Source organism: Callorhinchus milii, unplaced genomic scaffold (genome assembly GCF_018977255.1).
Source record: "Callorhinchus milii isolate IMCB2004 unplaced genomic scaffold, IMCB_Cmil_1.0 Scaffold2, whole genome shotgun sequence".
Classification (NCBI taxonomy): Eukaryota; Metazoa; Chordata; class Chondrichthyes; order Chimaeriformes; family Callorhinchidae; genus Callorhinchus; species Callorhinchus milii.
Window position 1 is genome coordinate 94,926,022 of NW_024704743.1, and position 24,873 is coordinate 94,950,894.

Consider the following 24,873-nt stretch of genomic DNA (forward strand, 5'->3'; position numbering starts at 1 on the left):
TAACAGAATTATTACAACACAGCGTCCATCTCGTTTGTGCATTTTCTAAATCTCAACAACACAGAAGATTTTTTTTTCAACTTGCTGACCTTTGTACCTGTACCAAACCCGAAAGTTCTCTTTTCCTCCAGATTCTGGCAGTGCAACAATGTTTGCCTGCTACTTTATGAGGCCGATACCTTCTCAGCGTGATGTGCCGTGCAGACAGAATTCCTGATTGCATCGTGACACATGATACATGTTCCTAGCCTATGGGTGGCATGTCTGTAGAGAGAAACGTACCACACGAATCTACTACTACAATCTAGAATCTATTACAGAAACAAAAGAAATGAGTAAAACCTGTGCACATCTCAGTTTAAGCTTTGCATATGAGTTCAAAGTGAGATTAATATACATTGTTCTACACCTATGCTGCATATTTATAGCATATAACAAGCACATTCACAGTGTGTGAATTACTGGATGGTATTGAGCATTTGATACCATGCAAAGAAAGTATGTGGTATTGTGAGCCTTTGTCAGCAGACCTGGAGGAAAAGTTTAATTGATTGGTTTTATCAATGATGAATGAAGTTCAAATAAAGCTTTAATTCCAAATAAAAATAGGTGGAGAAAAATGCAGTCTTTTTGTAAGTAGTTTTCATTTTCACTATTGTGCACCTCAGATAAATGATTGGTGCATTCTGCCTGTGGCATTGCATACTAGGTCCTGTATTACTCCTCTTTTAGGCAGAGGTGGAAAAAAATGCTGGCTACGGCAAACCTATAATGCAAAAATGCCAACAAATAAAAAAAATCAAGAAATATTCCCATCAGAATTTTTATGTTCTTAGTGTCGTAAAATCGATTAGCTAGACAATGATTAACTTCACTACGTTTGAATTTGTTGATGTTTTCACTGTAAATCAGTTGAATATAAATCATATGCAGAGATCTCACCAGAATTTACAAAAAGGACTTCTTAGCATATTAAAGGGGTCTAAAACGTAAGGACTATTGCAGAAAATATAACTTGGTTTCTTTCCAGCTCCTTGCGACGTCCTCCCAACATGAAAGGCACTATATAATTGTAAATGTATTGTTTCTCTTTTTGGTACAGAAGGTGAATGCAGTTTTCCATTGTTTTTAAGAGGATTAATTTCACTTGCATCATGGTTTGTGCAATGGCAAATGTTTCCTTATTAATAATTATTTAAAGGATCTAGCATTTATTGAAGGTTGTGCTACACAATGTATCTTCCTTTCAAACCATCAGTGTTAAAATCTGATGTTTGCTGAACCAAATTTCAGCTCCTTTTAAACAGGAATTTAAATTTGTCAATTTTCAATGCAGCAAGAGATCCTAGTGGCATGGAGCAGAAATGGATCCAGTTTCAAGATCTGTTCCCTTATGCTCCCAATTTGAGTTGTGTTGAGCACAGATACTCTGAATGGAGGCTCCAATATCTCCCAGTTGGATGGGTACAAGGAATCATAAGTGACAGTCATGCCTGGTAGCTCCTGGCAACCATCAATAGGGACATTGGCATGAGCCTGAAAGCAAGCGCTCTGCCCGCCATATCAGCTGCAAACATCAAGCCAGGTGGATTATCACAGAAGGAATAAAAATTGAAACACAAAGGAGGAACCTTGCCCATAATATCCCTGCATGAAAATATTCAATTAATTATAAATATAATATTTCTCCTAGAATTCCAAATTATACACTGCGATGTTGTGGAGAAATCCAGCTTGTAACAGTGTTTGTGTAGAACATTATTGCTTCTGCTTCAGTGCATTTTGGGGTTGTATTCCATAGTAATGTCATTTGTTGCATTGCTACACAGAATTTTCACAGAATTTTGGCTTAAAAAGAAAACAGTTGGATACAATTTCATCAAATTTGCATGTCAAAATTTAACCTTGTTGCTCACTTTTTAACCCTTTGGTCACTCTGAATTTTCCATTTAACTTTTGTCTTCATATCTGAGGTTATTTCAGGTAACTTGATACTCCATCTAGTTTGCTTACCTGTTCCCCAATAGATTTGCCCCATTGTTCAATATGTTTGTTGCTAATTTTAGTATTTATTTATAGGATTCAGCAATGTTGACTTCTGCTGGGAACAATATAAATAATAATAATCCTTGCATTTGATATAGCGCTTTTCACGTCGGGAGGACGTCCCAAAGCGCTTCACAGAATATATTGTAAAGTGAATTGACTGTATATTTGTGGGCGAACGCGGCAGCCAATTGCGCACAGCAATGTCCCACAGACAGTCGTGGATTGAAAATGATCGATTTATTATTGGTTTTGGTTTTGGAGGGATTATTATTAGGCTCTGTGTGGAGTAAGGAAACGTGCCCAAGGTTTCGCCCTCTGCCTGGAATTGAACTCAGGTCTCTCGCTTGCAAAGCGAGTGCTCTAACCACTGAGCTACAGGACTCCATAAATTGGGATCCTTGTAGTCTATGTGGCTTACTTTCACATTTGTTGCATTCACAATCGGCAGGAGTGCAATAAACATTACAGTTCTGAATCAGTCAGCCAGCACCTTTCTAAAGTGGGGAAAAGTGATGAATACTAGTCTGTTTGCATTGCTCTTTTACACCAGCTCTAAAACCATCAAGTACTTAAGCTTAAAATCAATACATGTATAAATTTTGAAACAAAATCTCCATTACTTCAACTATCCTGAAAGCTTTTACAGTTTTAAGGCTGCTTCACCTAAGTGACCAGTCTTTGCATGCAAGCCCGGAATCAAATGCTAACAAACTATATGAAGTTGGGCGCATCAATCGAGTTTAATCCTTCCGTCACCTCAGTATATCCACTTTTTATAGAGGTCACAAGGAAAGGGATCAGGAGCAGGATCCCTGACTGACTTTTCCCTCCCTAACCTTAAGGAAGCAAGGCCGAATATAGCTTCCAGCATAGACTGGAGACTGACCCTGGGACGTGACCGCCTGTGTGACTCGGTTTCAACTATACAGTGGCTTTCCAATTAAACCACTGGGGGAAGTACAATCAAATGGCCTTGATAAAATAACTGTACAAGACACAAGCACCCCGGATCTCTTACAATGTGGCGCTTTCTAAGTAACATTCTAAGTATCTGTTTTGCATTGGAGAAATAGGTGAGGTTCACCTGAACTGACAAAACAAAGATTTTGCAAAAAATAAGTGTTAAGACTTTAAAGTTGAACTATAACTATACCCAGTGAGTCGTGCATTATTCACTTGGTTATTTAATAATTTCACCAGGATGTTGGTTAATCAAAGTATTGTGGCCTTGGACCAAAACATTGTCCATAGTCAATAATCTGACCTTGTGATAGGTGTACTAGATGTGCAGATTCCAAGAGATATCCCTTGGTTAGATTGTGGCTTATTTACTAACAGTTTTGGAAGATGTGTAATTCTAAAGTATGCAATTAACATAGGACCATTTATACCCTATATGACTACATGTGTATTTTTAAGTCAAATTGGCAACAGGGTTCTTTTGCCCTCCCACTTAATTTCTAGCTACATAAATGCCATAGGGACATACAGTAAGTGAAACAATGCTTAGCTGAGCCAAACTTACACTCAGTTATTATCACTCAACATATTCTATCTGAAAAATAAAAAAAAATCATATAAGAGAGTACAGCATATTGGACACAGAAACTGACCATTCAACTCATCAAGTCTGCAGTGATGTTTTTTTCCACATTTTCCTTTAATCTAGTTTCACTTTCCTGTTTGCTCCCCATATTCTTAAATATTCCACTGTTTAAGCATCTAATTCTCTTTTAAAATAATTTATGGATTCTGTTTCAATAACAGGTAAGCTTTGCATGGAAGATTGTCTAGCTAGCAGCACTGACTCGCTGGACATTGACATTGAACAACTAGCTGTTCAGGTTTGTCAATCATATGTCTAATGGGGCCACGAATGCCACATCTATGCAATATAATACCCCCAGCACTCTTGAGAATTCTGCAATAACATAAAATTACCGCTACTCTGCACTCATAGTTCCCTTTGAAAGAGCTACAAACCTTTGGCATTGTTCAACAAAGCATCTGTCTCCTGCTTTTTAGGCACATGGCTTACGATCACAAAGTCTCCAGAGGGAGTCACTGATTGTCTGGCTTATCTTTATCGAATGACCCCTATTACGAATCTCAGCTGCACCCGGTTTTGCTCCTTCTAAGCTTCTTCTGCAACATGCACTGATTACACAGGTACAAACAATGCAGCTCAAACTAACCCAGGCTGACAATAAAATACCAGGAATCACTCTTCAATCTCCATAAAATAAGGACAGAAATATATGAGCAATCACACTAGCTCATTTTCCAATTAAAACATAAGCTTTTAATTCTGAATGCCGAATGATTATTCTAAATTTAGGTACACACAAACTTTACACCAGCAGTTAAAAAAATAAACAAAAATAGAAAAATGGAAAGTTTTACCAACAATTCTGTTTTATTTTTGCAAAACACTACTTGTCTTCACAGAACAGGAAACAATCAGACAAACAATAAAGCAGTCAGGCAAGTCCCTTCTCCTTCTCTGTCTCTCTCTCTCTCTCTCTCTCTCTCTCTATCGTCCCAAAGGACTCTTCAGATAAGCGCTCTCCCTACACCAGGCAAAACACTTTGATCTAGTTCGTTATCAGGGCGGGTGGGTTCAACTCAAACTTGAAGAAGTTTGGCCATTATCTCTGGGATAATGATCATGGAACACCTTAAAGCTTTTGCAGATCAACAATAAGGTGTTTTTCAAACTTCTTCCAAACACAATTGAGCTGCCGGCATTGAGTGCTGAATATCCTCTTCCTTATCAGATATATCCAGTGGCTTGTCAGCTTTTTGATATTTTAAAATATTGAAAGGAAACTATTGCAAGGGACTTTAGAACTGCTGTGTCCTTCACAGCTGAGAGAGGTGATGAACAATGAGCACATCCTCACGTTCTCTGCCACCATGTAGTACTGTTCCATCACGACTCATAGGAGAGTCTCAGTATCCACAGACAGCACCTCAGCAAGTTCTACATATAGCTTTTGGGACCTGTAAATCTTCTCCAGCAGAGAGTGATACATCAATCAACACTTGCCTTCAGTTCATCCCTTTCCAATGACAAGATGCAAGAACCAAAATTCTACCAACACAATGACTTTTTTGGGAAACTCGTGAGAAATGGTCTGTCAAGGAACCCCCAGTGACTTGCCAGGGAGCCCCAAAGAACTGCAGGGGTCTGTCATGAAACCCCAGTAATTTGTTAGTGAGTCAGGATAGCCCAACTGGCCTATCACCCAGTTATCAAAAGTCCGTACAACAGTTTCAAGCACATAATTTGCTCTGCAAGTCTACAACTTACTGCATGCTCTGAATGCCGTGCTGAATACCCCTATGGTCGCTAGAATTTGGAGCCAATGGAGAATTGCATGCTGACGGGCATAATTGTCTACCAGCTGGAATTAAGGGCCTCAATTGGTGTTGCTGACAGTGGTAACAGATAGGATTTGGCCATTGCCTGGGGTGGACCGTGTTCATTGTGATAGGCACTAATTATACAATGATGTCTGTGGTACCAAATTCCCGGCGCACTCTGTCAGGAATCATGATAATAACCCTGAATCATAACCCCCTAATATTAAAATATTTCCACAGGGCCTTTTATCCTATTTGAATCCTAGTCATTTATTGATGTATAGATTTTCAACTTTTTTTTGTTAGAACCTTGTTTTTTTTGTCATATAGAAATTAAGTTTGTGTGCAGTAACAGGCTAATAAGTCAGTAGCTTCTGTTGCTTGTTAAAGTCAAGCATGTGTCTTTGTTTCATGTTGCTAATGATGTGGAACCATGGAGGCCCAAGTATATTTCGCTTGGACGATGTGGGAGCGAATACTGAGAGCTCATTACTTGGCTCCCCATTGGAATCCTGCAGGAGTCTGCTCATTGAAAAGACTGTGGGGGCTTTGACAGAATTATTATACTGAATATTTTTAGACTCATTAAGTATATTACCAAAGCAAAACATCTTTTCTCTAACATGCAGATTTGCTGAAGCTATGACAATTTTGCTTTAGTTATTGTGGTAAAATGAGGCTGTGCTTGAAAACCACATCAAAAAACATTTTTATGCTTACATTTTTAATTTATAACCAATATTTCACCATATTTTAATTTAAACACATAATTCCTGCTCATGATACCAGGACTTCTTTAATTATTTAGTTGTTCTGTATTGTGCCTACATAACCACATTTAAAGACAGGTGACACAGATACAACAAATAGCTGTTTATATGCAATAATTCTCCCTATTTACATGCTTGGTACTTTCTATCATATCTGTTTGAACATAATTAATTAATAATGTCTCCCTATTGTTAGGACAGATGTACTATCCAGGATAAGAATTTTTGCACTATAGGAGAAAGGCTCTTTTGTGATTAAGCTAATTTACATGTACAAATGTTTTCCATTTTATAGAATTGATATGTTATTCCTAATAATGACACACTTGAGAAATGTAACAAGAGACCTTGGGTAGTTCTTCTTCCTCCTGAAGGCAATGTACTAAAGACTGACAAATCTCCCACTCTAGGAAAAGCTGGAATGTCAATGTTAGTCAAGGGTACAATTCAGATTTACATCTCCTTATTGATAATCTATGTAATGTCATTAAAGGGCCACCAAAAGCTGCCTACATTCTTGTACACTGCCCAAAAGCACCTTTATCTGGGTTTAATTCCATGTTGCTGGAAGCAAAGCAATTTACTTCCAGCAATGGAGCTGAATAGAATGACAATCCTGTTTTATACTTCCCACTCCTAATTACATTAGTTTATTATTATTATTAATAATAATAATCTTTGCATTTTATATTGATAGCACCTCATTACATTGAACTGTCTCAAAACATTTCTTACAGTTTTTCTGTAAAGTGTAGTGACTGCATTTTTGTAGGCAAATGCAGAAGCGAATTTGCAGGCAACAAATGTTCTGCAAATAGCCGTTAAGTAAATGGTAATGGAATCCCAACCTACTCTGTTGCAATAGGAGCAGAGAAAGAGATAAAGTAAACATACAAAATCAGAGAGCGAAATAAATACAATGTTCGACAGACTCAGAGAGAGAGAGAGAGAGGAGAGAGAGGGATAGCAGTAGAGGCTAAAGGTTGGGACATGAGACATGATTTGATTTTTAGCCATTTTTCTTATTGAAGGTAGGAGACGCTATTGCCACAAGCTGGTCTCAGCAGCAGGGTTTCAACCTGATTCGCTCCTAAATCACCCTGCTTAGAGCCAATTACGCTGCACTTTTTGCGGTGATTTATCACGAATAGTGCAGCACAGACAGAGCACTATTAGAAAATTAAGCTGAGAAAAGTATTTCCATAAATGAGCCTTTGGGGTTGATAAAGTGACAACGAAACCACAGCTTCTATGGCGTGAGTGCCTGAACAAGTGCTTTAGAAGATATAACAATGTATCTCATGCAGGTAACCTACCTATTTCACACTGACTTATGTTGAGAACTCAATTATGTGGCAATCTCAGTTGGAGCAGAGTTCCATGAGTCACATACATAGGGTTCACAGAGGCAAACTTTGCAAATCAGCATGCTTTTTCTGGTGTTCATGTCACTTACTCTGGGTTTTCCTCTTGGGACATTTCTTCAAACCCAATGACTTTTTAGCACAAAAGCATACTGGGGGTAACATTAAGATGTACTCTTCTAAAAGTATCTAAACTGTATAGACTTCGTAGTTTCCAAATTTGTATGAATCCTACTATAATGTTGTAATTTGATTTCTATAATAACTAAAAGAAAAAACGTGTAAGACCTAAATTTCAGCCTGGTTTCCTATAGTTACTTTATTTCATTAGTAACTGTTCTATAATGCCAGAAGGATTTGTGGTTCTTCATTATACAATTCTGTTAGTGAGGCCATGATCAGATTGCTTCAAAGTTCAACCTAATGGACACATACAAACAAGTAACAGACAAGTGTAGTGCTACTCAAAGAACTTTCATGTCCTCCAGCTGCTGGGGCAATGTAACATACTGGTTAGTCAGCTGAAAATAGATCTAAACAAAAAAAAACAAATTTCACACACATCTGATCAAAGCCCCATCTTAGACTCATGCGGAATTTTAAGCTGCAGTCACACAGCATGAGCCAAGTGCTTTGCAACTATGCTAAATAGTCACTCCTTTAAATCTCACAACGTGGTGTAAAAACTTACTTTTTATGTTCAACGGCTAGTTATTTGTGCTGTTCCGATTTTTGCATCAGGAGTAAAAATCTTATTTTACTGTAATAAATAGAATTATAGCCAGTGGTATTTTTATAGGGTGTTTTTTTTAATCTTGCTGGTGCATTTGTAATGGAGAAGTGATGATGCACTAGCTCGTTTTGATACTCAGCTGCCGGTTCTGTGGTCCGCAGGCTTAGCCATGCAGCAGATGTCAAAACGACACCATCACACTAGAAATGGCCTTGCTTGTTTCACACATCACACTAATGTCTGAAAAATGCCAGTGGGAATGACACGTAGAACAAAGGAACCCAAACCTTTTTTATTGCAATTATTTTTATACCCTGACACAATCATGGTGGTTTATTCAGTAAATTTACTGATCTAGACAGTGTGGATTTTTCCTCTATGAAGATTATTCTTCAGTTGCACGATATATACTGATCTTGATGGCAAGTGTGTATTATATCCCGCTTGACTGTAAATTTACCAATGAGCAGCGGCTAGCACCTGAGAGTCTGTTTTCTTTTCATTTACATTATAGTCCATGTTTAATTTTGTTGTCAGTCACTGTGCTTCTATACATGGGCTTGTGAGATGCTATCTTGTCTATTTTTTTTCTTAGAGTTACAGATGGCCAGCGCTCATTTGATGGCCAATAAAATGATGACAGAAATCTATGTACGGGAACATTCTTGCAACAATGAATAGTTTTACCTAGTTTAATTTAGCTAAAGCTTAAACCAGCTTGCTTTTTGTGACCATTTTATTTTTTAAAACTATTGTTTGTGGTTTATGTATTTCAAATAACTTTCCTAAATCCATGAGATGGAATAACTGTGATTAGGATTCCAACAAGTCATACAATCTCTGTTCTATTTTGCCATATCACATCCAATTTATTTTAGGGGTTGTTTTGCATATTTAAGGTTATTCCCTGGTTTTACTCTCGGTGAGACAAGGCAGACGGATGGTTTTTGTTTTTAATATTGTAGTTGAGTGGATGGATGGATGATGGATTTTGTCTGGAAATTTCTTGCGTGTTATTGTTCTCCTACAGCAGCTGAAGGCTGCTTAATGCTCTTTAGTTTTTTCATGCTCTGAAGCACATGCTGCTAGGCCATGATAAGCTTTACAGGAATAAAAGCAACAGACACGTCCATCAAAGTTTTTTAATTTTATATCTTAAAGTTTGGGTGGGGCAAAGATATGCAGTTTGCGTAGCATCAAAGGCTTCTTTTCTTTAAACAAAAGGGTGAAATAAATCCCGAAGCTGTCTTCATGGAACCGAGTGGAACAGAAACGTTTTACTCATCAGCTTTGCAGTCACTGGTTTGCCTCAGCTAGAACAAAACTGCTGAAGCATTTAGAGAAAATTAACCCCCCATCCTAGCAGCCAGATGTGACTGGATTCTGATGAATGCACATGAGTGGGTTGCAAAATCAAGAGTCTGTGAAATTCCTGTCAGGCCTATACAGTAGAGAATGGGCTATTGACTGCTTTCTGTATTTCCCTCCATCATTCTTTTTGAACACTGCCATTAATTTCCCCTCCTACTCTGACTTTTTTTTCTTATCCTTTCAGCTCTCTTTACTGGAAAGCTGGATGCAGAAGGCAGTAGTGGAGCACTTCAAACGACGGGGCCTTTACAACCAGTCAGTGCTGGCTAAATTACTGTCTGTCTCTCAGGAGAACGCTAAGAAAATAATAACTGTGCAGGTACGTTTTAAAGGGGTTAGGGAGGGATAATGGGATTAAGACTGAAAAGAAAATAATTGGAACTGGATGCCTGGTATTAAAATTCAAGCACATTATGCTATAATTGAAATTTCATACATAGGGGTTATTACAGAAAAAGCTGCAAGAAAACTATCAGTGCTGTACAAATAATATTACTATTTCCCCTTTCAAATAATGCGACTACAAGCAGATATTCTTGTTATAATATATTACTTGTTTCCATTTCTTTTATCCCAAGGTTTAGCAAATCTTTTTGATTTTTCTTATTGCATATTTTAACTTAGGAAATAGGTTTGCCACTTACATTACAAAACGATCTTAAATGCTAACTTGTATAACTAGTGTATCTCCTATTTATGGTCACGGAGTACATAATCTGAAGGCATTGCTCACCTTTCCATTTGTGCCACACAGATTATTCCACTAAACTGTAGATTTAAACTCTTGTAACTCGGTGTCACAAATAAGGCACAATTACTGTGATTTGGTTTCAGGCACAAATTTGTGCTTAATTCACAAACTACAGTTGTAATTCTTACTTGTTCTGAATCATTGTATGTTCATTTTTTTGGATTTTTGCAGCAGCATATTTAAGGTAGCCTATATTTCTGAACCAGATAGAATTTTATTGTGATTATATTCATTACACAATGCATTTCATTCCATGCTCATTTTAGTGATTATGGGTGTCTCATTACAGAGAGGATAATGATGGCATATGTAATAGAGTATAGAGGTGTTTCTTCCATAACTAAATTTTAGAACTATTTTGAAACAAGGAAGGGGCAGTCTTTCGGGCCTAATAGCTTTCTGCCTTCCTAAAGTTTTTGTGTTATAATTAATGTGAATATCTGATTATAATGAGTATTTTGAAAAACAGTTTAACATAAACTTTATATAATATATCTATTTGTGTATATGGGATTGCAAAACTAACCATATTAAATATCAATATTATATAAGAAACAAGTAACAATTGGAAAAATCTCTTCAAAACTGCATTGGCAGTCCCTATGATCACAGCACAGTAGACAGTTGGGTTGACTGGCCTGTGGTGCTGCTCGAATGTCCTTTGCATTGCCCATCTGTTCAATTCCGAGTTTAACCAGCAGGAGATCTTTGCAAGCATCTAGCTGCGCTTACAAAGGCTTTGCAGATCCCTCAAGCAACATCATCCAGAGTTTAAAAAAAAGTGTAGCATACATTTAGTAAGATATACATTTTTTGCAGAATTTGCCCTGCGTCACCCACATTTCAAGATTTAGTCTCAGTGACAGAAAAAAAGATAAATATTTTAATGAACAGCAACAATTTGCATTTTTACAGCACCCTTCATGCAGGCAGGCTAGCATCTCGGAGCGCTGTTAGGTGACCTTCAATGAATTGTTGAAAGGGTCAAGTAACATAATATAATAATCTTTACATTTGTTAGAGTGCATATCACTTCATCAAGTTGTTTCATATAATAGGAGAGTTTTTAGTGAACAAGGTATAACAAAATCCATTCTTTTGCTATAGTTCATCATGAAAGTAAAAGCAAATCAATAATATTGGAGGGCAGAATTAATACAAATTAATTTGGTCAGATGGGGTTCTCCCACATGCAGAAACTCATCACCATGCTTAAGAGTATCCAAACCAAACAAAGGGTTCCATGCATCCCACCTATACGTGGAAATACCAGAGATACTTTTTGGAATGGAACGCACACTCTCTCTCTGGAGGGACGCATTCTGGTTACCAGAAAGAATTAGGCACAGGTTGGCAAAAGCCACGATTTGTGGATCCCAGAGTGTGCGTTGGGGGTACTGCTGGAGTCTAACCAGCTAAAACAGCATAGCTTGCCATTGAGAGTACTATCTGGCAAACATTCCAGCTGCTTGTCCAACTAGGACCACCCTACCCATTAGGGCTTTGGCTTACAGGGTTAACAGGAGCTGAGTGGGATGACTCCCTGGCCCCAGAGACTGGTCTGCGCTTCCAAGTCCTGCCAATGACCCAGGCTGGGCTGTGCTGTCATTAGCAGTGCCCTGGAAAGCTACAGACCCGCCTGGCTCAGGAACTGGACTACCAAGACCCCCACAGAGGACTGGCTCGATTCTGACATTCTGTTGCCAAACATGTCACCTTAGATCCACTTCATCTCCAAGGAGACCTTTAACTTACCTGCCTCCCAGAAAGGATAGTCACAATTACAAAGTAATTAAATCTAAATTTCCCCCAAAATACTATTTTTTAAAAAAAATTCCTGAAAGGAGAATTTCTCCATTTGACACGATAAAAGCAGTCTCTTGCAGTAATGCCATATCAGGTCTCCAGGAAAAAATAATGCCTCAGGTGTTATATCTGACACATCTTAGCAAGCAGCTACCTGTGAACTTCCCTTGTACTGGATGTTGGAGCTGGTATTTAAATACAGCTCAAACCCTCTATCAGCTGGTACTCAATAATAAGTACTTGATATTGAGTCATGTGTAGGATTTTTTGGGGGTAGGGAAGAGGATTCTCTTCAAATCTCCAGAATATAGAGTGATATTCGTAAACTGCAATTTTTGATGTCTTATTAACATTTGTTCAGTGAATTGTCTTTACAACATACCAATCCATGGAGTAGTCAGGTGCAGTTTGTCCTTTTGTTTCCTTCATACTAAGTTATTGTTTTGGGCTGGGTTCTCAGGTAGTGTTGTGAATAGATCCTAGGTTCTGCGCTACAAGCAGAGAGGTGGATTTAGGCAGTTGACTGGGCTGCTCTTAATAATAATGATCATTATTATTTGGTTATAGCGCCTATGACGTCATGAGGATGTCTCAAAGCGCTTCACAGGATTTACTGTAAATTGCAGTGATTGTGTAGTAAATTGCAGTGATTGTGTAGTTTTCCAGACACACTCAGCACACAGCAATGTCGCACATTTCCTATCAGTGTGTGCATCAGACTGAGCTTGTGGGTGATCTCCTGTCAGCATCTTCAACAAGAAAATCAGGCCGAGGTTAATAAAAGAAAGGAAAAGCATTTTAGTTATTCTGTTTACTAAGCTAGTGCATATTGTTCTTGCAATTTGTGGTCTATTACTGGAACAATAAGTATGCATAGAAGAATGGTATTCTCATAGTGACAAAAATATATTATAATTCCCAAAGATAGTTACAATTCCATAGCTATTTGCAGCCCTTTGGTATCCTTACAAAACAACCTGAGCAATGCATTGTGAGTAGGCTATTTAACCTGAACTTCTCATTGCTCAGAGTCTATGCACACAAATTGCCAGCAAGGCCAGCTGGGTAGTGATAAGGAGCAAAAACCCTGGCCAGTTTTCTGCTCTCTGGCCCAGGGATGCGAAAGCCAGTTGTAATGCCCCATTGGCACACTGGCAGAGATTAGTCAGCAGCCTAAATCAGGGAAAGAACCCTAGCACACAGCATGTTTGCCTACTACACCATCAGGGAAGCTCAGAATAGCAGTTTTTAAACTGCATACAGATAACACCAACACGTTAATGAACAGGTTGAATCGCTGTTGCCTGATGTCATTAGCCCAATAACTTTGCAAGTTGTTAACCTTACGACTCAGACTCCTTGGGTTTGCTCCTGACTCCGAATTCCAGGCTAGCAAACATCCTGAAAAGACTGCTTTTCAAATATGTAAATCTGCATTGCTGTTTGGGTCAACATTGACATAAGAAACCTGTTGACTATCAAAACTTTATAAAACATTTTCCCTGCTAAAGGGCAGCTATCATAAAACACCTAGTGCATTGTTTTACCTTTTGGTAAAGTAACTTATTGCAGGATCACAACCAATGCAGCATTTTTTAGAAATTTGAACATAAAGAGCAAAGTTTGACTACTGGACCACATCACACTGCAGTAATACCAGCCTCACAGAATAGTCATTCCCTAGGCTCATGTCACAGCTGCTGCTTCCAGTTCCAGCCTGTACTTTCCCACTCCCCAGTCTAAACACAAGCACCAGCTCAGTTGTCTTTCACTCCAGCGGCAATCAGAATTAAAAATTGTTAGTCATCTTGAAAGCAGAAATATTCTTTTGAAAAAAATTGAAATGGAATCAGTAACAAAAACTATTATTAGTTCCTCTTTTAAAATATACATTTCTTTCCCTCTTTATATTCCTTTTACACCATCAACAGTGCCTGGCTGCAAAAACTGATTTGAGGTTCCTGTCAATGCCACTGTGTAACCAGCCTCTAGGAGGTGAATAGAGTAGTCTGGGTGTCTCTCCCTTCATAAAATAACACAAGCGCCTACTCATGCCAGCCAAGATTTGCTATAGTGGCAGAAAACCATGCATCAGTGTATAGCGGTATGCAATATAAGGCAGGTTCATTTGTGAGAGTTTTTTTTAAAATCATTTTACGTCACCATCTATTGTGATCTTTTGTAACTCACTGGTGGCACCTGATGAACCAGATTCCCTTTCTCAATGTCAAAAATGTGAGAACAATCTATGATAAAACAGCTCAACCATATCAAAATTGATTCTTTTTATTAAAAACCAAAACAAATTGCTGCCCAATCCAACCCTAATCTATCTAGATGTATTTTTTAACACTTTAAATTTGCTGGATTGTCAGGAAATGATCTTAAAAAAGTGTATGAAATTTATCATTGGAAAGCACTCAGGTGATAACTGCAAATGCTGCATTTCCAGAATTAACTAAAAGCATAGAGTCACATTCCTTTGTTCAGCCTCCATGTGCTGCAGGCAGAAGTGGATGCATACACCTAGCACTGTATCAAACAGAGCAGTAGGAAGGGCAATGAAAGATCAATGCAGAATTCTTCTTTCTCCTTTACATAAATTGTGATTTCCTTTTTTTTACAATTAAACAATAATCTTTGCAAATAAAATGCAAATAATTATGAATATAAAGTTACATTTCAGTGACTAAGCAAAGCTGAAAGTGGGTGCATGCTTGGCTCAATCCTTAAAGGGAATACTTCAGATAAGAAATTGCTTCTGCTTAATGCACAGAAACCTTTTCTTTTATCTACTTATAGTAATTCATTTTTATCAATTCGCCTACCCGGTAAAATCAGACTAAATACATGAACTGGGTCACACAGTCTGAGGTAGACATACATCCTCTCAACTCACTAAGTTCAAATTTATCCTGATGCTTGGAACCCAAAATCATGTGGAGAATAAAGTTTCCATTTTTTGTTGGAGCTCATTGCTAAGTGATCAATAAAAGAAATCTATGGTTCTTTAATGAATCAAGATATTTGGACTTAACTCAATATTTTAGGGAAAACTATAGTGTAGAAAAAACAAAATAAATCCTCTGATAGGAAATGATGTGACACAGTTAATGGTAATACAGTCTAAAACGTAGCACTTGTAAGTTGGAAGTCCTTCACTAACTGAGACTTCCATTTTGTAACTGAAATGGCACAGTTTTCCTATCAAATTCAATTTCACATTGTGGTCACTGTGGTCATGGATTTCCTAGAGGGTAATTGTGAGGGAGCTACCAGTGCAGTTTTCAGGCTTTCTGAAAGCTTTACTGTATTAACCTGTCCGCTCAGGACAGCAAGCACATTAACACTGGTACTCCTGGCCAGTCTGATGATCAGGTAGTCAGGTAATCAGAAACTTGCCTCCAGAACTTTACTGCAGTGTTTTATTTTATAGACAGTGAATAAGTAAAAGAAATTCTGAAAGCTCTAATCTTAGTCATTCTTTACATCAATGCTCCCTCCCTGACCAATCTTTCAAATCCATGAGCTGATATAGCTTTAATATTTAAAAATATATATACTTTTATAACCTTTGCCACCTTTACTGTTGATGATTTCATATGTTGATTATGATTTTATTATTATTGCTGATTTTGAGAGTCATTGATTAATTTCCATATTACATGTGTAAAAATATCACTCACTGTCACTGCCAACCATCACACTCCAATTAATCGGACCAATGTTATTACATCTTAAAGTTGATGAACAGATGCATCGACAATAATAGCAACTCACGTTTGTACAAAACCCTTTCACACTGGGTAGTGTCTTGGAGTGCTTAACAGTGGAGCTTGACTCCAAGCCAGGGAGATGGGAGAGGTGACCATAGACATGTTTGAAGAGGAAAGTCTTCAGAAGTGATGAGATTTGGAATAATTGAGGTGGGAGGTGATCAATGTGTGGAGACACACATGAGTCCCTCATATACGGCTTTAAAAATATTGCTAACCAGGTCATTTGTACCAATAAAATAATATAGCATTGCATGAAACAATATAATAATATAGTTATACATGCAACAATATAATAATAGAGCTAATATAGAGTCACTGCATTTTACAGTAAAGCATGTGAAGCGCTTTGAGATGTTGATTCTTTCAAACGCAGATTAGATAGTTTTCTTTTAGGAAATAACATTATGGGATATAGTACTTAGGTAGTTTGGGACATATGTGCATGCAACCACCGGGAAGGTGGAAGACAAACTCGATGGACCTTGGTCTTTTTTCATGTAGCATTTCTTATGACTGAAAAGGCAAACATGGCAGCTAATGTTCATTAGCAATGTCCCACAAACCGCCATGAAGTGAATAAACAATATTAATTGGGGGTTGTTAGCCAGGAGAAAGGCCCTTTCTTTTTCCCTAGCACCGTAAGATCTTTAGCATCCACCTGAACAAGAAAACAGGACTTCAGTTTAATGTCTTATTTGAAAGATGGACCACACTACCAACATTGAGCACCCCCAGCACTGCACCAGAGTGTTAGTCTGGACTCTGAGTGTGCACTCAAAAGTCCTAATGTGGAGCTTGAATCCACAACCTTCTGACTCAGAGGCAGAGTGCTACAACCTGAGACAGGTTGTCACACAGACAGCAACAAGTGCACTTAACTCATGAGAAAAATGTTATGGTTCTCTCATACCTACATGCTTTTAAGTGATGGGTCTTCCTCACTCGTAGAATAAAAACAGCAATGCACCACCAGCAGTGCATTATGCTCTACTTAAATTATTATTATTATTACTTAAATTCATAGTTGCTTTCACTGCCTGAAACTTACTGTTTTGCATCGCGCATTGTTTTTCAGGAATAATTTTAAATATTCTCTCAGCCCAGTTGTGTTGTGTTACCTCCCATTTGTTTTCTCAGTTGTGCTAGTGCAGAGGTCTGTAACCAATTCTTTGGACCTTCAGTTGGTGTTGTTTGATTTCTTGCTGGGGTTGGAAATGACTGAAGATCCCAAGTGCTTTGTCTGTGATAGATTGTTTAAAAATGCAATTAAGTTTCTTGGATGGATGCCACAAAGTGATATATAATGATGATTCAAAGCAAGGATGATAAAACAATGTGTAGTAGATGGTGTAAACAATGAAAATGCATCTGTGGTATACTATCTTAAAGCTTCATGATGGTAATTTTAACTAATGAAGATGAAGTTAACAATCCCACAGACTTTGTCTTTTTAGCTACCACCAGCCTGCCCCAAGAACAATCAGATCTCCTGTCACAACCTACACCAAACAGTTAGAAGGCTTTTACAGAGGTGATTTGATTGTTCATTTTATTTGCTATTCCAGTTCTGTTTTTACACTCATACCCTCTGCACTCTGGAATAGGAAATAAAATGTAATGAGAGTGCCATTAAATGAATGCTGATCTATTAAGTTACAGTTTGAGGTCTCAGTACCTCCCGTGGCCCCAGCATCTTCCCTGTGCATGGGCATATGGGAGGAAATAATCAACAGTTTTGAATTTATATTTATCTTGTTTGTTTATTATGCTTCTTGTCTTCACAGTTCAGCCACCTAGTCTAGTATTTGCATTCAATTGTTTTCTTCTCCACTTCTGCTAATGAACGTACACCCCTTCATTGTGGAAGGGCTTACTTTTCTTTTGTCAGTTTGTTTCATCATACAATTATCGACATTGAAATCCATTTGCCACTCCTTAACCCATTTATCTCCTTTTGGGCTACGTTTTCCTAATCCATATATTAACCTACCTACCAACATCACTTGGTATCATCAACAGAATTTATTTCAGATTCCCATCTAATCCATTTATTAATATTGTGAACAACAGGAGTCCCAGAATATCTCTTGCAGAGCTCCATGATTCACTGATCCCCAGACAGCATTTTGTCATCTTCTTATTGTTGAGCTATTTTTCAATCTGCTGGCTAGTTTCCCATTAATTTTATGAGTTTTAACATTTTTTATATTAAATGCTTTCTTAAATATCCCTGGATACCCTTCATCCACTGTTTTCAAAGAATTCCAGTGAATTTGTGAGGCATGACCTATTCCTTCTAAATCAGTGGTGACCAACCTTTATGTTCAGCCAACAAAATAAATTTTCGTGATTGAATAGTTCTTGATTTATGCAATAAGTCAAGAAATGAAATCAAGAAAAACCTGGAAATGCATTGTTTAATTGAATGTGGATTTGCCTGGACTAGTGCAAATGTTTGATGGTGGGGGGCAGGGGGGTGCTTTTTGACAGCTTCAGGGGCCAGGAGTGGGCTGGCCACCACTGTTCTAAATCCAAAATAAAAACAGAAGTTTCTGGGAACACTCAGCAGGTCAGGGAGCATCTATAGAGAGAGGTTCACTGATACCTACATTTACAAGGTTTAGAACTCATTTGGATTAGAATTCATTTGGATTCCTCTTGCTGCTGACTTCTAAACTTCTGATACTCATTCTTCTCTGCAAGTAGATGAGTAAGTTATTGAAGTACAGAGCATTTTCAAAGCATCTTTGCATATTCTTCATATCTCACTATTGTTTTACCTTAGTACTTCAAATCCTAAAACATCTTGCAAACTTCTTGTCAGGTCCTCCGCACCATTAAATCATCATTGACTGTGGGCTTGACTGGCCCTATGCTTATTACCTTGCAGCTAAGTTGAGGGGGTGCCCATGAGCACCCAAAAAGACAGTCCCGTTGGTCTGAAATTGCTTTTATCATAACCATATTAACAAAACAACTTTTGTTGTGCCACAGTAAAATAGTGACTAGAGTAGGCAATTCGGTGCAACAAGCCTGTTCTGCCAGAATGTAAAGTCTATAAATTCAATAAACAGTGCCTGCTACTGCATTGTACTGACAAATAAATTGAAGTCTTTGAACCATAATGTACCAGATCACTGGCATTAACACTTATGTTATAGTGATAATAGAATTGGACCCAACATTGAAATTGTGCCTGCATTTAAGTTGAGTGTGTTTCACAAAGTCTTGCAGGAGGACATAGACAGACAGACTGGTAAAACGTGGCAGGTGAAGTTTAAGGCAGGGAAATGTGAGGTGATGCATTTTGGGAGGAAGAATGAGGAATGGCAATAAACAATAAATGGTAGTTTTAAAGGGGGTACAGGAGCAAAGTGACCCTGGGGTTCACAAACACAGATCTTTGAAGGTGGCAGGACAGGTGTTGATAGAGTTGTTAAAAAAACATATGGGAACCTTGGCTTTATAAATAGTGGCATAGAGTACAAAAGCAAGGAAGTTCTGCTAAGCCTTTATAAGTCACTGGTTGAGCCTCAGCTGGAGTATTTGGGGCACTACACTTAAGGAAGGATACCAAGGCCTTGGAGAGGCTGCAGAGGAGATTTACCAGAATGGTACCAGGGATTAGGAACTTTAGTTATGTAGAGAGACGAGAAAAACTGGAATTGTTCTTTTTGGAGCAGAGAAGTTTAAGGGGAGATTTAATAGAGATGTTCAAAATTATGAGGGGTTTTGATAGAGTAAATACAGAGAAACTGTTTCCATTGGCTGGTGGGTCGGTAACCAGGGTTCATAGATTCAAGATAATTGGCAAAAGAACCAGAGGGGAGATGAGCAGATTTTTTTTACACAAATAAAGTTGCTAGATCTGGAATGCATTGCCTGAAAGGATGGTGGAAATAGATTCAATAACAACGTGGAGTCCTGTAGCTCAGTGGTTAGAGCACTCGCTTTGCAAGCGAGAGACCTGAGTTCAATTCCAGGCAGGGTGAAACCTTGGGCAAGTTTCCTTACTCCACACAAAGCCTAATAATAATCCCTCCAAAACCAAAAACAATAATAAATTGGTCATTTTCAATCCACGACTGTTTGTGGGACATTGCTGTGCGCAATTGGCTGCCGCGTTCGCCCACAAATATACAGCCAATTCACTTTATAGTGTGTTCTGTGAAGCGCTTTGGGACGTCCTCCCGACGTGAAAAGCGCTATATCAAATGCAAGGATTATTATTATTATTATTAACTTTCAAAAAGGAATTGGATAGTACTTGAAGAGGAACAATTTGCCAGGATATGGGGAAAGAGCGGGCGAGTGGGACTGATTGGGTAGCTCTTCCAAAGAGCCGGTACAGGCACAATGGGCCGAATGGCCTCCTTCTGTGCTGTCATATTCTATGAGTCTATGATTCAATAGAAGCTGTTGTAATCCACTTTTATTCTGGTGCATCTTATCTTGCACCTACTGTGGTTATCTCCCACTTAGTGGTATTGAGATGTTCCAGGAAAATATTGCCATACCACATATCATTGTAAGCAAATAGAAATAACTGTGTGTGACCACAGGATTGAATTAGGCAGACTCCCACCTTAGCACCTTTGGACTACCACTGACATAAATTGAAAGAATAATGATGCAGCAGGAAATCCCTGCTATAAAATAGAAGGGAACTCCAAAACCCAGGTGAAAAAGTTTCCTTCATGGCATAGTATTGTACATTATGGTTTATAGATGGACTACTGGATACACTTAACTATGTATGCTCTGCATTTTTTCTATTGTAAAGAAACCAGGTTAAATATGCAACAGTTGCAATATGTTGGTGGTGCAACTCTCTATGTGATGGTCCAAGACTTTTTCTGACAGACACTAGTTTAATAGCACAGTTCAATCTACAGTAGATGTGAAAAAAACGAAACCAATGAACCATACCTTTTGTTCCAGCAGGCAATCTTTATTTATTATCAATATGGTTATATTTACTACTCTTTCATGTTTTGCTGAATAGTACAATTGTTTCTAAAGCACAAAAATATTTATAAATCAATTTAAATGTTTTGTACTTTTTTATTTCTCATTAGAATTTATTGGTGTGTAAAATCAATAATTTAGTCCTTCAATTGCCAAGACTGACTTGGCACGAGAGTCAGAAAATATAATGCTATATTCCCTTTTTATTTCACATCTAATATTGCTGACTATGAAGAACTAATGTTTAAGTGCATACAAAGACTTTGCTTTGTATTCACTTACTGCGAGTTAATTTGAGACATTTCATAACAGATTCAATGGGATAATTTTCATATCAAATCTATTGTGAAATGTGTATATTTTCCCACATTTAGCCAGTGTTTACAATTCAGCGGTAATGGCAATGATAAAGCATTTTAGTGGACCTTAAGCAAAATATCTTTATAATCTGTTTAAAGCCCATTCTTCTTGTTGGAAACAAAACAATATACTACTTTTGGAAGTCTATTGGTGTAACAATTATGTTTGTACAATTGTGCTGTTGAAGGTATCTGCTCAGGTAGTCGGGGTGGGGGGGGATGGGGACATCACAACTTGGATGATTGATCTTCTGATAAAATAATTATTCATATGGTCTATTCTGTAAAACATTTCCAAAACCATTTTTCTACTAATTTGACAAACAAGTAACTTGACCATACATCCACCTGGAGATCTGCTTGTATCTTGCAAGTGAAGAGGATACCTGGGTTTGGGAATAGGAAAGTAAACCACCAACTGAGGTCTGTGTTTATTTTGTGTAAACCACTATTTCTTCCTGTATCCACCTATTTGTGCTACCTGTCTTTTAGATGTAGGAGATATATTTCTTAAACATTTTCTTGTGAAACAATTGGCAATTGAGTAGCCCTTACTGCTATAAATTCCAGGCATTATTTGTTGTCCATTGTAATGTTGTTGCCCAGTGGGAAGCATAATCCATCAATCTTACCTCACCATTTTACTCTGCTTTTGTTAGGAAATATAAATAATTATAATTCACCATATAAATTTATCTAGAGTATAACTTTACTATGCTTTTGGTTTGATATAAAAATAACATATATGCAGACTCATCAATCAATTCTAAAATCTTTGCATTAAGGTTGTTTCTTACACGGAAATGGGTCTTAATAGAAAGCTCTTTCAAGGAGCAGACAATGGCAGGGTGGGGGTGCATGGTCACCTTTTGTGCTGTAAAATTGTATGATTGTTTTGTACCACTTTATCATTGAAAATATACAGTATTAGACAGTGTTAGCAAATAAAGTAATGGAGATTTAACTATCCACTGCACTGAATTACCAATATCAGCTGTGATACTGTGGAAATGCAGTGAATTGATGGGGACAGAGGAGGCGGTAATTAAAGAGAAAATTGTGGCCAGGTCATTGTCACATACGTGTCTAAAAAGACATTAGTGGAAGCCTGGCAACAGCTTCTGAGTAGCAAGAAGCTCCTGCGGTCTTGAGGACTGCATGTGGAGGCAAGAGGAAAGAATTTAAAGCAGAAAAGGAAACTATTTAAGCATGTTACACATTTAATAGTCAACATAACCTCACCCCAGAGTAGCAATTAACCAGCTTGATTTGATTCAATTTTGTACTACTTATACTAGAAAAAATGGTCTTCATATAAAATACTAATAGTGCATTACCATCAGGACTAAAGATATTTGAAATTATGTGCTGCTGGACCAAACCAGTGAATGTACTTATAATAGGATTCACAGAATTATATAAAGAGCCTCTGAGTATTTCAATTGCTCAGCTTTTCTCTGTAATTGGTCTTTTTCATTGTGGTGCTGAATTAAGCTGGTGCGAAGATTTCAACAAGTGTAAATGCTTATGTACATTTAGTCTGTTCACTGCTGGAGATGGGGTTTTACTTTCAACTTAATATTTAGCTGGAAATCGTACTTCTTTAAGTCAAAATGTATTGTATCGATGTAATGTGGATCAAAAGGGAGGTATTTGGCAATTCATTCCTTTTAAGAATAAAACATTGTGAAAGAACAGTTGTTGCCTACATATGAAAACATCTGTTTGACACGAACAGGGCTCAGGGGTTTGAGGCAATACTGTGGGGTGCAACAGGTTAAAGTTCTGCTTCTTAAGCAGCACAGGTATTGGTATTTGTTTGAAGGTGAAGCCAACCAATAACCCTTTACCCAGCAACTCCTTTCCCAAAGAAAACCATTTAAACAGGGTTATTCCTTTGAGAGTAATGAATTAAACTAAATGTAGGAATGGAATATTATGTAACTCCACTGCATTTTCGTGCCGGATTAATTTATACATATGTGTGTATCTAAATATCAGGATGCAGTGTAGATGAATATTTTTATTTAGAAATGTAATCATTCTTGAAGACTCAGAACAGAACTACTGTATATTTACTTCAGCTTGTTAAAAGAAAAACTGGGTTTAATTTCAGAATTGTAGAGAATTACTGCTTCTGCATATCTAAAGCTATGAAGACTTCTTCCTCAGTTCCAATACTTTATCATGCTGTCACTATTTACACATTGTAATATTTCTGTCTGAATGTTTGTCTTTTCAAACATTTATGATTTCTAAAATTCATGATTATAAAATTCCCAGAAAAGTGTAGCATTTCAACTATAAAAGGGACAAATGATCCTTGTTTTTTTCCTACAAAAGTATCGTAGATTACATTTTATTTTACTAAGGTATTGTTTAAAAATAAAAGCAGACTATATTCACATTAAATTGTTCATATTTTGTAGCACACTTGCATTAGGTTTAACCTTTCCTCAGATCTTTCTTTCTGAACTAGATGTAGGCATTGCCATGTTGCCCCTTTGTTAAGCTGCTGGGTGTCTGGTGACCAGTGTAAAAAGGAACTCCCCCACCCCCAACTCCCCATTCCCTATACTCTCATAGAGGTCTCAGTCCAAATCAAGCACAATACATTCTCTAAGGGAAAGCAGAGGAGTGAATATCATTGGCAGCCGGAATTCAAACTTGGGTTTCTTTGACAGACAGTCCAACACCAGAATAATTGCTACCAAGTTGTTTCTGGAAATGAATATTACACAAACTCTATTGTTGTCAGTGAGTAATAACCTCCTAGGATTAGCCTGATTTATACACAAAAGATCTTTTTAAAAAAAAGTTGACGTTTTATGATACTAAATATTGTGTTAATGAAACACCAATCATTTATTAATTGCAAACAGTCCGCAAATTTTGCAAAAGACTAAAACCATGGTTGTGATAATACACTGATACTCAAATAGTTACAATAATCCCTTATGTAAGTCTAACCAGTGTTAATGGACATCATAAATCTTGCTGACTACCTTGTCTAATTTGTGCTGAGTTTTTATTGCATGAATATACATTTAAATTCATAAGAAAGTTTTAGAGTGCACAGACGCACCTCGCAAGGTTTACTGAACTACCTTTGAGGGACCCGTCTTACAAACTCTACACTTTAGCCATGTGTCTTGGAATTTCCCGCATAATTTTTATCCCACTGTCATGCTGAAATAGAGAATCCGTCTTTAAAATTGTTTTAGTCCAAATGAATTCAATTCTCCAGGGTCTGAAAGCCATGTTCACACCATAAAAAAGAAATGTGCGAGTCTAATATGCAGCAATTTGTAATTGGAGTGTGTAATTCCAACTCAGAGTAACAAATGGTGATTTCTAATATATTTAGGATTTTATTTTTGTATTGTTCCATTACTTAAAAATATTTCCCAGCTCAATTAACACAGTATTATTCTCATCTCTAAATCAGAAGGTTATGGGTTCAAGACCCACATCAGGACTTTAAACTCATAGTTTAGAGACTCTAGACTGACAATCCATTGCAGTGCTGGGGCAGAGTTGCATTGTCTGATTGATGT

The 24,873-nt window shown here is 37.5% G+C and overlaps 1 protein-coding gene across 1 annotated transcript in view; it reads left to right on the forward strand.

The window, feature by feature from the left end:
• Positions 1 to 24,873, forward strand: part of LOC103175158 (nuclear matrix constituent protein 1) — a 105,495-nt gene that overhangs the window by 76,624 nt on the left and 3,998 nt on the right. Inside the window, exon 16 of the mRNA XM_007887969.2 lies at positions 9,838 to 9,972. Coding sequence (XP_007886160.2) covers positions 9,838 to 9,972 — 135 coding nt within the window. The remainder of the gene's footprint in view (positions 1 to 9,837; positions 9,973 to 24,873) is intronic.